At 42.1% G+C, this 14,308-nt stretch overlaps 2 protein-coding genes across 5 annotated transcripts; both read left to right on the top strand.

The window, feature by feature from the left end:
• The first annotated feature begins 870 nt into the window (after positions 1 to 870).
• On the top strand, positions 871 to 3,438 carry LOC123086478 (proactivator polypeptide-like 1). 2 transcript variants are annotated; one of them, XM_044508246.1, is made up of 6 exons: positions 871 to 1,116; positions 1,506 to 1,611; positions 2,109 to 2,335; positions 2,505 to 2,702; positions 2,788 to 2,847; positions 2,981 to 3,438. In XM_044508246.1, the coding sequence occupies exons 2-6, from the start codon at positions 1,530 to 1,532 to the stop codon at positions 3,137 to 3,139; spliced, it is 726 nt and encodes a 241-aa protein (XP_044364181.1). In that variant the 5' UTR covers positions 871 to 1,116; positions 1,506 to 1,529; the 3' UTR covers positions 3,140 to 3,438. The 2 variants fall into 2 exon arrangements, with proteins under 2 accessions (XP_044364181.1, XP_044364182.1); XM_044508247.1 differs by having other exon boundaries at positions 1,101 to 1,313.
• A 1,742-nt stretch (positions 3,439 to 5,180) lies between these two features.
• Positions 5,181 to 12,107, top strand: LOC123086477 (uncharacterized). 3 transcript variants are annotated; one of them, XM_044508245.1, is made up of 14 exons: positions 5,181 to 5,427; positions 5,514 to 5,678; positions 6,266 to 6,361; positions 6,588 to 6,674; positions 6,759 to 6,827; positions 6,918 to 7,014; positions 7,106 to 7,208; positions 7,548 to 7,755; positions 8,017 to 8,130; positions 8,886 to 9,017; positions 9,786 to 9,866; positions 10,429 to 10,545; positions 11,428 to 11,531; positions 11,631 to 12,107. In XM_044508245.1, the coding sequence occupies exons 1-13, from the start codon at positions 5,230 to 5,232 to the stop codon at positions 11,515 to 11,517; spliced, it is 1,557 nt and encodes a 518-aa protein (XP_044364180.1). In that variant the 5' UTR covers positions 5,181 to 5,229; the 3' UTR covers positions 11,518 to 11,531; positions 11,631 to 12,107. The 3 variants fall into 3 exon arrangements, with proteins under 3 accessions (XP_044364180.1, XP_044364179.1, XP_044364178.1); XM_044508244.1 differs by having other exon boundaries at positions 11,428 to 11,553; XM_044508243.1 differs by having other exon boundaries at positions 11,428 to 12,107.
• Positions 12,108 to 14,308: the final 2,201 nt, after the last annotated feature.

Raw genomic sequence — 14,308 nt, 5'->3', positions numbered from 1 at the left:
ACTATTATTTCAAAAATAACTATAATTATCGGTTAATAGGCTCATATGACATATTTTAGAAAAAACTACTCCCTCCGTCCCAAAATTAGTGACTCAACTTTGTACTAATTTTAGTACAATGTTAGTACAAACTTGAGTCACATATTTTTGGACAGATGGAGTATTATTTTAGTGGACTCAGAATTGAATGGTGATAATATAAGACATCGAGACTTTGGAAAATGGCGAAAATTACACAGACGTCACGATTGTATGATTCTGGATAGATCCCCCCTAAAAACCTCAAAACATCACATATATCATCTAAAGTTTAGCTCATCACGCATGCATTTCTCCTTTGACCGTCTGTCAATTCAACAAACCGCGACTTGATAGATGAACTTTGCTTGTGCATCAGCATGCTTGATGATGTCCCTTTACTGGAGTAAGCGATATTTTTTAAATGGCTTGGTAAAAAGACTCTCTAAAGGAGAAATAAGACTCAAATTAAATATTTTTATAGATTAGGATACGTGCGTTGCACGTGCATGCTTACTAGTGTATATAGGATTGCAATAGACAGCGACGGTTCACTGGCCATGATGGCATTTGCAAACGCCGTGTCCGGTAGTTTTAGTGTTTGGGATGCCATTTTTTATTAAAAAACATGGCATTTTGTTTAGTTTAGTGCATTTTTTCCCCCGAAAAACTGCCACCGTCACAGCTTGATTCTGTGGCTACGAGGGGGTTCGCTTTGGATTTCCTCCTGTGAATGGTCGCCAAATAGCATTAGGGAATATCCCTTAAAAACATTAGGGAATATGCATGCATAGTACTCCTACTAGTATTAGTACTTGTAATAATAATAACAAGCAGTTACTCTTGCTTAACCGTCTCAACTTCTTCCCTCCACGGATCCAAAACCTCCACGCTAACCCAACTCCGAAGGCGAAGCGAGATCAATCACCCACCCCCACCCACGCCCTATTTAGCCCCGTCATCAGACTTCTATAATCTTGAGCACGCTATACATACACGATACACAAAAACAGAAAAAAGGTCAGGACGACCCCGACGCGCCACCACCTGCTCCTCCCGGCGGCTGCCTGCTCGACTCGATTCCCCAACCGCAGCAGGGTAGGTTTGATTCTCAGCTCGCTTCCAGTTTCGTTTCTCCCCGTGAGCCTCGGATTTCGGATCCCGGCGTTCCCTCACCCCCCTTGCTCGAGCTTTCCGATTCGTTCGGTGTCATCGCGCCTTCCCCGATCGATCCGCTTCCTCATACTGTTGATGATTCTGTTGACCTGGCCCGGTCGATTCGATCGGCTTTACCGGTCGGTTTCATGGCTCCTTTGCGGCGTTGGCTTTGTTGTTATGTGAAATTTTCTGAAATTGGAACGGAGATGTTACAGGCTCAGCTGCTGTTCATGAGACCAATTCACCCCTTCCGTTTTCCTGCGGTTTCCTGATCAAAATTGATTGATGGGTTTGCTAATTCCGTATGTGTTGATTCCTATTTTTTGCAGGTCAACGACAGAACCTATCGCGCGATGGGCTTGGGACTGAGATTGCCGTTCTTCCTACTCCTCTTGCTGCTGGTCAGCCTGGGAGCCGCACAAGGCCGGAGCACAGGTATATCTCACACAACAGCCCCTTTCCAATCCCATGATGCTAGTTATGTTGTTTATTCATCTCTAAATCGACATCAGTGGCTTGGGATTGGAATTAGAACTGGAATTAAGGATACACCTGTTATGAAATCTTCTTATGCGAATTCGTAGTATTGGTGTCGAAATTGAAGTTGTCATATCGTCCAATTGCTTCCATGATATCATGTGCTTGTAAATCATGCATGGCTGTATAAGGATAGAATTTGGACAGCCTATGTCATTGTTAACATCGTCAACTTCTAGTATATGTTGATGCTTGGTTTTCTAATTCCTTATTATGCTGTTAGTTCGCTTTCTGTAGTTCAAGGCTTAGATGGGGAATGTGCATGAACAAGATACACACATGAATACATGATAGTGCATATCATCTTCAGTGTTAGAAGGTTCAGGTTTATAGAGATATTCCTCCTTGTGTTCGCAATTGTTCTGGCCAGTAACATCTGATTTGTTTGTTCCCAGTTTTTCTTGATATCCAGGAGGAGGCTCGAGGCTCTGGTCAAATCATCAAGGATCAACTAACTTTGAGCAAAATTCCCGTGCGTGTTGAGAGGGGCAGCCCACTATGCCCAGCTTGTGAGAAGTTTACAGAGGAAGCTCTTAGCTATCTTAGTCAGAAACAATCACAAGATAAGATGATGGAGGTCCTTCATGAAGCTTGTTCTCAGACATTCTCGTTGGAAAAGAAGGTAGTAATTTTGAACACTTTGGCCTGTAATTCATTACATAGAGTTTTAGTTACTGTAGAAAGATTGATGAAAAGATACTATATGCATAGTGATTATATTTTCTTGATAAAAAGATACCCTAAACAGAAATAGTTTATAGATTTTTCTAAGCAACATTCTGTCTCTGCAGTGTGTTGAGTTTGTGGACTCCTATGCAACTCTCTTATTTGCCAAGATCGCTGAGATCAAGCCAGAAGAGTTCTGCAAACGAAATGGCCTCTGCAGGGACAATGCTCTTCTGTCTGGTGTGAGAAGTGAGAGCACATGCGTGTTTTGCCACCACCTCATGGATGAAGTTTTGTCCAAACTGAAGGATCCTGATGCTGAGGTATTTCCTTTATCTCACTTGCATCGTTGGTGTCTTCACCTTTACCTTGTGTCTGCCTTTAATAATTTCCATATGATATCTGTAGTTTGAGATAATTCAAATTCTCCTCAAGGAGTGCAAGAAGATCGAAGGTCATGAACAGCAGGTAAGCTATATCCGGCTCATCTTTTAAAAACAAAATAATGCGCAAAGGAGACATCTCAGCTTCTTCGGTTAATGTTCAATTCAATATATAGCACGCAAAGGATGCACAGGCTGATAATTTTCTTGTTCGACAGTGCAAACGACTGGTCCTGCAATACATCCCTCTCATCCTGGTGAACGGAGAGAAGTTCCTCGAGAAGAACGATATATGTACCATTGTCCAAGCGTGCGATGCTGGCAAAAAGACAATGGTCGGGCCATTCTCCGAGGAGGGTTTGTTGCGTGATGCATGAAGGTAGAAAGACCACACCAGGCTGCGTAAACCCAGACGAAACATTATGCACTAGTTCTTCCTTGTTGTACATAGGTGTCCAAAAATTCGTCTGGCTTTTGCCTTGTACTGCTGCTCCTGCATTCTGTGGATGCTTTGTATTATAAAGGGAGCGGCATGACAAACAGTTTATTATGTCAACTTGAAGCCGTGTTGTACTTATTACTTCGTCAGTGTTTAATTTGTAATGACATTTGAACAACTGTAGATACTAAATCGAGTTTCAGTCTGTCTGCTAATAATGGGGCTCTAGTCTCGTCATATGCCTTGTTTTGACTATGAGATTTCGGTCGGTGAAGAGCTAGATTTTCTGTCCCCTTTGCCGTTGAACATGCTAACAAGTGGATTGCCCCTACCAAAGAGTTGGTGCCAAATTTTTGGTTGAGGTTTTGCTTGCCAATGGATTGGCCAGTTGGCTAGAAAAACTTTGGCCAACTACCATAGAAAATAAAAAAACACTATTGCAAACATTGGTATTCTATACATAAAAAACATGTTAATAAATGCATGCGGGGACATGATTTTCTGAATTGTCTTTATGCAACAAAAATATCATGAGATGATACATTCTTTTAGGTCATTGAGCTTTTTCTTAAGTGAAGGACTCCACGAAAAGAATATAACATTTCAAGCACATAAGAGAAATAGAATAAAATGTTGTACTCCCTCCATTTTTCTAAACAAGGCCACTTTGTTCAACAAAATATGGATTATATGTCATCAAAAATATATCAGCAAAAAGTTCTTTGAAATATACATTCAATGACATACTTTTTGTTGCATATAATTCATTGTTAATCGAAGTTAGACATAAAAATATGAAATAGCCTTATATATAGACATGGAGGGAGTAGGTAAAGTGCAACCAAATAAAACCCAATAATATCTCGAGTTCTCGACCGCAAGCACAAGCAACCGTGCAATGTGAGTGAAGAGAGGGGTAGAGTGACTTCGGATCAAATCATGCTTACCCTATACCACCACCGACGTCTTGGAATAAGGTTGTCCATAGTTGGACTATCATACCTAATACTATTGTGCATGTCAACTAGGCAATTTTAATGATGTGGCATAGAATACAAAAGAGAGGCATATCATGATACCGTACCATAACAAATACTCCTTCCGTTCCTAAATATTTGTCTTTCTAGATATTTTAACAAGTGACTACATACAAAGAAAAATGAGTGAATCTACGCTCTAAAATATATCTATATACATCCGTATGTGGTATCCATTTGAAATCTTTAGAAAGACAAATATTTAGGAACGGAGGGAGTATTATACTATATATGTTTTGCATGACAGTAAATAAGATCATCTAAGATACTAAATCTATGATACTATGACACTAACTTATGATACTACCAAATGCTGGTCTCTTAGCATGTTATTATAGGCAAAATGCTGATGTAGCACTGCAATTAAAAAGAGGGAGTGGAGTTGTATCTTACCTAAGATCGACTCTTAGCTCATTTTTATGTGTAGTGCAATTAATGTTTTGATCTTTTGTGCCTTACCTTCTTATTTTTCACTTCTTTTCTTCTCTCTGCAACTAGGAAACAGTGTTAAGATTCCAAAAAAATCCTTAATAAACTGATTAAATACAATATCACTTAGATACAACCCCTAAATACAATGCATTGAGGTGACTGTCTTTTATTTATTTGTATATATCTATGATGACGTGTTAAGACTTTGTTTTTTGCGAGCCTTGCCTTTCTCTTTTTTTTTGCGTAAATCAGGCCTTAGAAATGAGAGCATAGAAAACTGCAGAGCTGGCTAATTAAATGAAAGGATTTCGAACCAATTGTTTTGCTAATTCAACAAGAATGACATGTTAAGAGACAATGCATTAGGAGTGCCGATCAAATACTATAATATTCTCTCTCTATTACTTTTTATAAAACGTTTTAGACAACTGATTTTGAACTGTTTGTGAGCTGTTCGAACTATCTAAAACATCTTATAAAAGTGAACATAGAGATTATCAAATACTCCGTATTATAATATCTCGAGCAGGAGCAACATTACAACGCGAGCGAAGAGGCGATGGGGCTGACAAGGAGGGAAGGGAGGCAGAGGCGAGTCAACTCCAGCCCGCCCGGTCACCGGCCGGAGGGGAGAATGGCGGAGACAGGACCGACCCACCGGCTCCGCGCGCGCGCCGAGGCGGCGGTGGCGTCCCTGGTGGACGTCCGCCCCCACGAGATGGCCCCGCTGACCAGCGCCGCCTCCACCTTCTTCTTCGTAAGCCATCTCTCTCGTCGAATCTGTACCTTCCAAATTCAGCCACCAGCGGAGAACGGAAAATCCTCACTCTATGGGTGACGCAGATCCTGAGCGCCTACTTCGTGGTGCTGCCGCTGCGGGACGAGGGGGCCATCTCGCTGGGCCTCGGCGCCCTCCCGGGCCTCTTCGCCGGCTCGCTCGTGCTCACCGTCCTCGCGGCCCCCGTCGCCTCCCTCGCCTTCTCGCTCCCGTCCGTCCCCAAGTCCAGTGTCCGTGCCTTCCTCACTTGGGTCGTTTCTGTTTGCTTGTGTTTAAACGGGAACAATTCAACCACAGCAGACAAAAGCAATGCAAATAATGCAAGGATCCAACAGAACAAAGACTGTACTTCCCTAAACACCACACCACCAGTTTTTTTTTTAAAAAACACCACACCACCAAGACAAGAATTATAAACCAAACGCCTAGTTGGACTTAGTTTAAAACACACACACACACACCTTCGCCAGAACCTATTTACTTTAGCAGAAATAAAATGTATGTTTTTGCAATGATCTGCTATTTCATGTGGTTTATGTCTAGGGCTGCAAGTCAATCTTAAATATAAGCTTCTGTTATTTTCCTTTGACGCGCCCCTGTTTTTATTCAGGTAATTGGCGATGATTTTATGAAGTCGAAATTTTCCAGTACTCCCTCCGTTCCAAAATAAGTGTCATGGTTTTAGTTCAAATAAGACTTACTCCCTCCGTCCCATAATATAAGAGCGTTTAGGGAGTATTTTGGAACAGCGGGACTAGCAATTATTTTTCCTTCACCGACACAAGCTAATTCCTATCACCTGTACCTTCAATTTCAGGCTTTGGTTTTGATACACAGGTTCTTCAGCATATCCGTTCTTGTATTTTTTGTGCTTTGGTTTGCCTCGAAGCCGGGCTCCCCATCTACCGCCCAGGTAACACACACTGATAACATGGTGGATTATTTTCTCTTTTTCTGTATGCATGTTTAGTTTCCCTGGAGTTTGCAAGTATCCCATGCTGATATTACACCGGAAAAAATATTTTTGAATCCATCTGCCATCTTGCACTCCAGCCACTTTGCTCGCTTTCTAAATTTCCTAATCGAAGAAGGCAGGGCCAAACTTATTTTTGTTTCTTTTTGTCGATATTATGATCAAGTCAAGTGAAGATGGTTCAAATAAACCTGCTGGCTGGGGAAACCACAGCTGGTTATACATAGTTGTGAGAATAAGCTTCTTTCTCTGGGTAAGCCATTTCCTGTTACATGATCCTGTCCATGTTTTTGAGATTTAAGTTATCGTCCATTTGAATTACTCTCTTCATCTGAAGGTTGCTTTGCTTAATCTCATTACAATATCATCCACTTGGGCAAGGGTAATTGATGTCATGGACAGTGAGGTATCATTTGACAACCGCACCAGAAAATATCGGTTACCCCTTAGACATTTCACATGTTCTTTTCAAATCCTTATTTCTCTTTTGATTCAGTCAGGTTCAAGATTGTTTGGTTTTATCGGGGCTGGTGCTACGCTAGGGCAACTTTTTGGTTCTTTGTTTGCTGCAAGCATGGCATGGATGGGACCCTGTATGTATCTAGGACGTTCCTCTGAATAACATAATGAGCTCCTGTCTGATTTTTCATGGATGCAATGTCATATTTACTAAAATTTCCTCAGTTCTGCTCCTATTTTCCTCCCTCTTGATGGAACTTGCTGCACTGTCATCTAAAGGAATTTGCATTGATGCTAATCATGGTTCAACAGAATTGCCATCAACAGGGTATGTAATCCTTCTGGGCATGAGTTACAAGTTCTTGACTTATTTTCCTGTTAATTTTGACATGAGTAACCAGCATGTTTTATGTACAAAATTTCTTTCTTGATTAACCTTAGCGAATTTTGAGCCACAAATACAGTCTCTGAAATCTGAATAGTCCACTTTATGACTAACTTGGAATGATTTTATTAGTTTCAAAAAGTTATGATAAAAAATAGGAGTTAAAATGGTGGGCTTTTACATTATTTTTTAGGTGTTACTGATGATTTTATTCGACTTGTTGGTGCTTCCTTTTGTTCACAAGCGAGCATTTAAGACATTCCAATTTATTACAAACTGCAGAGCAGAACCAAGTCAAAATACCGAGCTTGGTGATGAAATGTCTTCGCTGGTCACTTCACCTAGAACACCTTCCCAATCTCAAAAGACAAAGCCTGGGATTTTTGTGATGTTTGAAGGTTTCTGGCTGATCATGCGCTCGTCTTACCTGATATACATATCTCTGTTTCTATGGCTGAGTGCAGTTGTCTCATCCTTCTTTTACTTCCAGGTATGATTGTTCTCCTTTCGTGTATGACATTGATGATAAGTTGTGCAATCCCGGGAGCATGTTGCTTCCTTAAATAAATTGTACTCCCTCCGTCCGGAAATACTTGTCATCAAAATGAATAAAAGGGGATGTATCTAGATGTATTTTAGTTCTAGATACATCCCTTTTTATCCATTTTGATGACAAGTATTTTCGGACGGAGGGAGTAGAACACAAAGGATCCTCCATTTTCTCACCCAACCTTTTCTCCTTGATTTCCAGAAAGTAACTATAGTTGCTACTACAATATCAAGCCCAACTGCCAGAAGGAGAACATTTGCACTGATAAACAGCTTTATAGCAGTTTTTATTCTTGCCGGACAGCTCACTTTGACGGTATCTTTTTCATCTCGATATTATCCTCGTTTTACTCTACTTCATTACCCCCTTTTCAGTGTGAATAAGTGAATATCAGGCAGATAAGTTGTCACCAAAGAATTACCTTATTAAAAGATATAATAAATATAATCAAACTTATATCACCCTCTCTTAATATCTATGCTGTTTATTTCCTTAATGCAAATCATAATTGCAATAGTAATTCCATAATAACTTCCACTTCAAGATCAGCATGTCAACAATGTAATTGCCGTATAAGATTACTGAATAAAATTTATAAATGTGCACCTCCCGTTTTTGCTATTTTTTCTGTGTATAGTGTTTGCTGAATATTTTTTTGTGGGACACCCGGTTATTACTTTCAAGAAAATAACCTTCCATCATGCGATGGAATCTCAATACGCTTCCCCTTCGAAACTAATTCCCGTGCACATTGAGATAATTCCAATTAGACACCCATGAGTTCTGCATTTCTATTATCTGTGTCAAGGGACAAACTTCATGCAGTGTAGTCCAACTGATGCATGCTGTGACTCTAGCTGTCTAACAATTCCACAATGATATTTGGTGGTGAATAAAACAATATAAATTGACAAATCAAGATATGCCTCAGCCAAATGGTAGTTAGAAGACTCTGCAATGACCAACCTAGATTAGTGTTTTCTTTTCATTCGTATGACCTGTTTAGATCATAGGTATCTTGTCGCCCTATCAATTTCTGGGTATATGATTTGAACAAGTATTTATTTCAGGGTCATATCCTTACAGTAGCTGGTGTAACGGTTGCTATTTGCGCATCTCCATTTATTGCTGCCTCAAATTTGGTTGCCCTTGCTGTATGGCCAACTTGGTTTGCTGTTGCTGTCACTGAAACAATTCGAAAGGTATCGATAGACCAGGGCATTCTTACTGAACTCTCGATGCCATTTTCTACCATTAGATGTTGATATAAAAAGATGCATGTAAAGGTAATGCATATGCAAAAGCTGAGTAGCCATTACCATTGAATTTATGCAGACACACTATCTTTAGTTTGGTTTAGTACCCTCAAATGATTTTGTATGAAAGAGCTTATGTGTTTTAGTATATTTTTCCTATTGTTAATAAGCTGAGAAATCATCAACGGCAGGATTCATTTTCGCTTCAGTTCGAATATTAGTGCAGCTTCATCTAGTTGCACCTGGAACCAATGCATGATAACATCTGTTATACTCAAAATTAATCAAGGCGCTGGCTCTGTATGTAATTAATATATAAAAAATCATTATACTGCCAGTGGTTTGCAAAATTCTTGTTTGGTAAAAGGGTTATAGCCACAACCGATTTTCTTCATCTACCAACACTGATTTAGGCAAAAGAAATACTGATTTAGGGCATACTGATTGTTTTTTGGTACTAGGTGATGTTTGTGAGTACCTACTATTTGTTGTATTTACTACTCCCTCCTTTCCAAAACACTTGTCATGGTTTTAGTTCAAATTTGAACTAAAACCACGACAAGTATTGGTTTTAGTTCAAATTTGAATTAAAACCACGACAAGTATTTTGAAACGGAGGGAGTACATGTTATTATTTCTATCTTCAGGTATACTCTGAGATAAACACATAATTATTCTAATTTGTTGTTTCTCAATCTTTTAACTTCGTTGCAGGTAACTACCTATGTTTTGACTAGACCGGGAAGGGAGTTATTATTTACTGTTGTCTCACAGGATGAGAAGTACAAAGCCAAGGTAAAAAATGAGTTATGTAATTTGAGCATGCTAACTACTAGGAAACATGATGAGGCATGACTTGGTCTCCATAGACGATCAAATGATAATAGCATATAAATGGGATATAACCCTTTCGCTCTCATTTTGACCGGTTTCCACCTGATTTTATTTGGAGGTGACGTCCACTAGCTGTCCACCTGGGCCCAGAATGATTTAGTAACTTGGATCACCACAGTAGGGATCAAATTATCGTTTTTAGACACATGATACTCGGCGTCAAGTGAACAATTTAAGCATTCAACATTTTTCCTTCTAATTAATCGCGGCGCATCAGGGGAACTACTGCTCTCTGCAAATAGTAGGAGTACATCAATAACCTAAAAAGTCTAATTCGGAGACAGTATTTGCCACCGAGGAGTGCTTTTGCTACTGTTGAGTACTCACCTTATTGCAAGTGTAATATTTTTTTAAAGCATCTTGCCTGATATTGGCAAATCATGTGGATTTTATCTTGTTTTGCTGCCCATTTTCTGTGTTGATTTTGTCTTATTAATTTGGCTAAATAAACGTTTTCCTGTAGGTCTGTATAGATGTTATTGTTCAAAGGCTTGGTGATGCGACAGCTGCTGGAATTTACACATTACTTTTCAGCAGCTTCGAGAAGAAAATATCCATTGTCAACCTCTATGCATTGCCGGTATGAATCATGTCTGATCATTTACTTGCTCATTTCCGTTTACCGTATCATATTGTATGTTTATTGTGTTTTTTAATCTCTCAAAGATAGCTCCTTGGCATTGTAGTCTGTTTGATCATGCCTCAGTAGGTAATTCTTGATGCAGATGTTGCACTAATACTTTGCTAGAAACTAATTAAGATACACTTTTCTCGTGTGAAGATGCTTTGAATGGAAAAATGTCCATGTCTGGATATTTGGCTGGTCAAAAGTGTGTATACTCCCACCAAAGCGTTCAAAGTCTGGGGAGTTCTTTGCTAGCTGAACTGCTGAACACAACTGAATATATAATCCATGCTGAAATTTAAAATATCTTGCTTCAAACCTTTTACCTATCTCTACTTGTATGTTAAAACCTGGTTAACTTTGCCAACTACTGCTGACCCTTCTTATTCCACAACTAGTACAATTTATGGGTTTGCTAAACACAATCGCCTGATTTTTTGATAACTCTGTCGATTTTGTGGTTGCTGGATCTGCACAGAGATGCGTGTGGGAGATGTGCTTTTAGGAATAATCAATGAATTGGGTGGGGTTGAACCTATGACCTCTCGCTGCACACCTTACTTGACTACTGCCACCATACCAGTTGTACTAGAGCTGGGTCGATTAATTTGGATCGGAGGGGGTAGTTAAGTTACACCTTTTGTTTTTTTGTTGCGTAATTACACACCCTTTCGGAATCGACTGTGTTTCAGTGAACTCTCAGTGATTAAGTTCCATGCGGTCCCTACAAATTTCCAGACAAATATCTTGGTGTTAACTGTGCAGCATTTTTTTTTTGCCTTTTTTGGGGGTCATGGGACATGTCTAATGATTTGTGCTTATTCCTTTTGTTACCAGCTCTGCTTTGTCTGGCTTCTCATTGCATTTCATTTGGGACGGCTCCAGACAAATCTTGCCAAGCTTCAGGCAGCTTCTGACCCGTCCTAGTTCCTCCCAAACATGTACCTGGAACCTAAAAAATAGGTATCGTGGTGCTTCTTGACATCTATCAAGACATGTGGCTGAGTAAGGCTGTTTGTGCCTGGCTTTTACTTTTCTAGGATATCGACTCAAGACAGTGAAGTTGTTCGAGAATGCAGAAGTACAGTATGTCCTGAAGACAATGTTTTTGCCACCAGCATTGATTTTGTCTGCACATTTCAAAGGAGCTACAAATTGACGAACGGACATTCGAATATAACACTGGAAGTAAAGTAACTACCCGAAGGGTGAACATAGAGGAAGACATAAATAGTACTAGCAGGCTAGCAGCTTAGAGTATAAGAATACACGAATTTTGTATCTGCTTTTAGTCCATCCTTTCATGGTGGAAAATTGTGTCATGCAAACTTTAAGCATGTTAATTCATTGTTTATGGGGAAAAGTAGGCATTGTTCTGTTGTGCTGCATAAAATAATGTACTGTCCAATACCACTCCCAGACTGCATATCATTTGCAGAGATGTGTAATACCGACAACCATCTGATGAACCCGGACTACTGATGCTACGATGAAATATTTCTGTATTTTTTGTGTGATTTGAACTGGCTTCCCTGTGAAACTTTCGTGAAATTTGGAAGTCTTAAGAGCATCTACAACCGAGCACCCCAAACCGTCCCCAAATGCCCGAGCGGACGGCCCGGTCACTTACCGGTTGTGAAAAACCGACCCAGACGGGTGTCTTAAATTATCCTCAAACGCCCGATGCTCCTCATATCCAACCCAAATATGAGGTGGATATGAGGCGGCCCTGGCATGTCCGCCATGTCTGTTTGGCCTAGCCCGGTCTACTCGTGCCCCACAACTATCCCCATCTGAAAAACCCTAGACACCGGTCAATCTGAACTCCACTTCCCTTCCCTCTCCGTCCACTCCATTTCCGATCCCCTCCCCTTTGATCCGATGGCCGGCGAGGAAGTAGCGGTGGCTCCGATGCCGACTCCGACGGCTGGAGCATCGATGTGGAGGATGTGGCCCTCCGCATCGCCTTGAGGAGGTCGTTACTCGAACAAGGCGGCCCTAGCAGCGACATATCTTCTTCCTGAGCGCCCGTCGATGCAGCGCTGACGACGTCGCTGGCCCGTCTTGCCCGGCGCGCAGCTCCGCTCCCGTCCTTTAGGTACGCTGGCAACCACCACCCTCTATTCCGGAAGTGGTACCCGGCCACCGCTGGGTCCTCGTGCCCGCGCAGGCGTCGACGCGCATGAGAAGGCCCAAGTCCGAGGCACGAGCAGCCCGCCGCGAGCAGTAACGGGTAAGGGAGAGGGCAGCGGCAGGAGAGGCGCTGACCAGACGCCGGGCACGCGCGAGCATGCTGGCTGATCTCGATGCCACACTCCTCGTGTCAGTCCTCCGCCACTCTCTCACGGCGGCGAGACAGATGCACGGTGCCTCCGCTGCAAGAATGTCAAGGCACTCTGACTTGCATCAAGTTGTTAGAGCGTGAGGCAAGCACGGAGGTGGCGACAAAAGCGGCCCGCCATGCGAAGGAGCAGGACTGCTTGCTCCGCAGGCTGTCGTGCCGAAGCTGCTGCTCAGACTCCGACTTGACGGGCGGCTCCACCTCCAGCTTCGACGACGACGCACCACCGCACACCTACGCCTACACAGAGATGTGGGGCACAACCGCATCGACGACCGGAAGGGGAAGGGGCCGACGAGGAAATGGTGATTTCCTCCGCCCTTTGTAGTATTGATTTGCACTCTCCGCCATTGAACTCCGATGAACTATGCTCCTTTTGTGCGGCGACGAAATGTCGATCCGATGAACTGCATGCGTTCAACGTCTTTTATGTAGCTGTGCATGGGTTGTATGGTTTTGAGGTTTCGAAAACGAGGGACGTGGGTGTGGAAGCCAATAAATAAGGCATGCCCGGTCAGTGCCCGCGGACGCGGCGAGGGCCTCGATTTGCTATCTCTTGTTGTAGATGCTCTAAGAGCAACTCCAACACGCCAACCCAAACAAATGCACGCTTTGTCCGCTTTTCTCCGTTTGGGTCGGCCACGCTCTCGTTGTCCGCCCTCTTTTTCATTTGGGTCGGCGGTGTGCCTAGCTGTAAGGGCATATTTATCCCTAAGTGTTGTGGTGATTGATGACAACGCATTTGCGGACTAATCGTGTGCCTTGAGTATTCCAGACACTTCATTGCTAGGCACAAGACGATTGGGTGCCCCTCGAAGACTGATGAAGACGGCGTCTTTTCTACGTTTCTTTTTGGTGGATTTGAGTCGTAGGAAAGCCGTACTATTAAGAGGGGGTCCGCATTGGAAAGGTTTGGGTGGAATCATCATGTACACGTCTCCTTCTTGTCCCCTCCTTTTTCCTTGGAGCTTCCTCCATTTTCTTGCCTCCCTTGTCTGGCTGCTGTGGTTGGTCGCGGTAGCCATGCATGAAGAACTCAACAACTTCGAGCGCAACAAAGTGTGGAGATTGGTGCCAAGACCGACGGGGAACCACAATGTCATCGGAACCAAGTGGATATTTAAGAACAAGCAAGATGCCCATGGGATTATCATTCGCAACAAGGCTCGTTTGGTAGCACAAGGCTACTCCCAAGTCGAGGGTATCGAATACGGTGAAACCTTTGCTCCCGTTGCTCGTCTTGAATCTATTCGCATGTTGATTGCCTATGCTTCTCATCATAACTTTAAGTTACAACAAATGGATGTGAACAGTGCTTTTCTTAATGGTCCCATTAATGAATTGGTTTATGTCAAGCAACCCCCCGGGTTCGAGGAT

This window comes from Triticum aestivum, chromosome 4A, assembly GCF_018294505.1.
Source record: "Triticum aestivum cultivar Chinese Spring chromosome 4A, IWGSC CS RefSeq v2.1, whole genome shotgun sequence".
NCBI lineage: Eukaryota > Viridiplantae > Streptophyta > Magnoliopsida > Poales > Poaceae > Triticum > Triticum aestivum.
The sequence above is the reverse complement of the archived record's forward strand: the minus strand, read 5'-3'. Positions and strand labels throughout refer to the sequence as shown.

Coding starts and splice junctions, on each gene's coding strand:
- LOC123086478 (XM_044508246.1), top strand. CDS start 1,530: ATGGGCTTGGGACTGAGATTGCCGTTCTTCCTACTCCTCTTGCTGCTG. Junction 2,336..2,504: donor CATTCTCGTTGGAAAAGAAG/GTAGTAATTTTG, acceptor CTGTCTCTGCAG/TGTGTTGAGTTTGTGGACTC. Junction 2,703..2,787: donor TGAAGGATCCTGATGCTGAG/GTATTTCCTTTA, acceptor TGATATCTGTAG/TTTGAGATAATTCAAATTCT.
- LOC123086477 (XM_044508245.1), top strand. CDS start 5,230: ATGGGGCTGACAAGGAGGGAAGGGAGGCAGAGGCGAGTCAACTCCAGC. Junction 5,679..6,265: donor CGTCCGTCCCCAAGTCCAGT/GTCCGTGCCTTC, acceptor CTTCAATTTCAG/GCTTTGGTTTTGATACACAG. Junction 7,209..7,547: donor ACAGAATTGCCATCAACAGG/GTATGTAATCCT, acceptor TACAAACTGCAG/AGCAGAACCAAGTCAAAATA.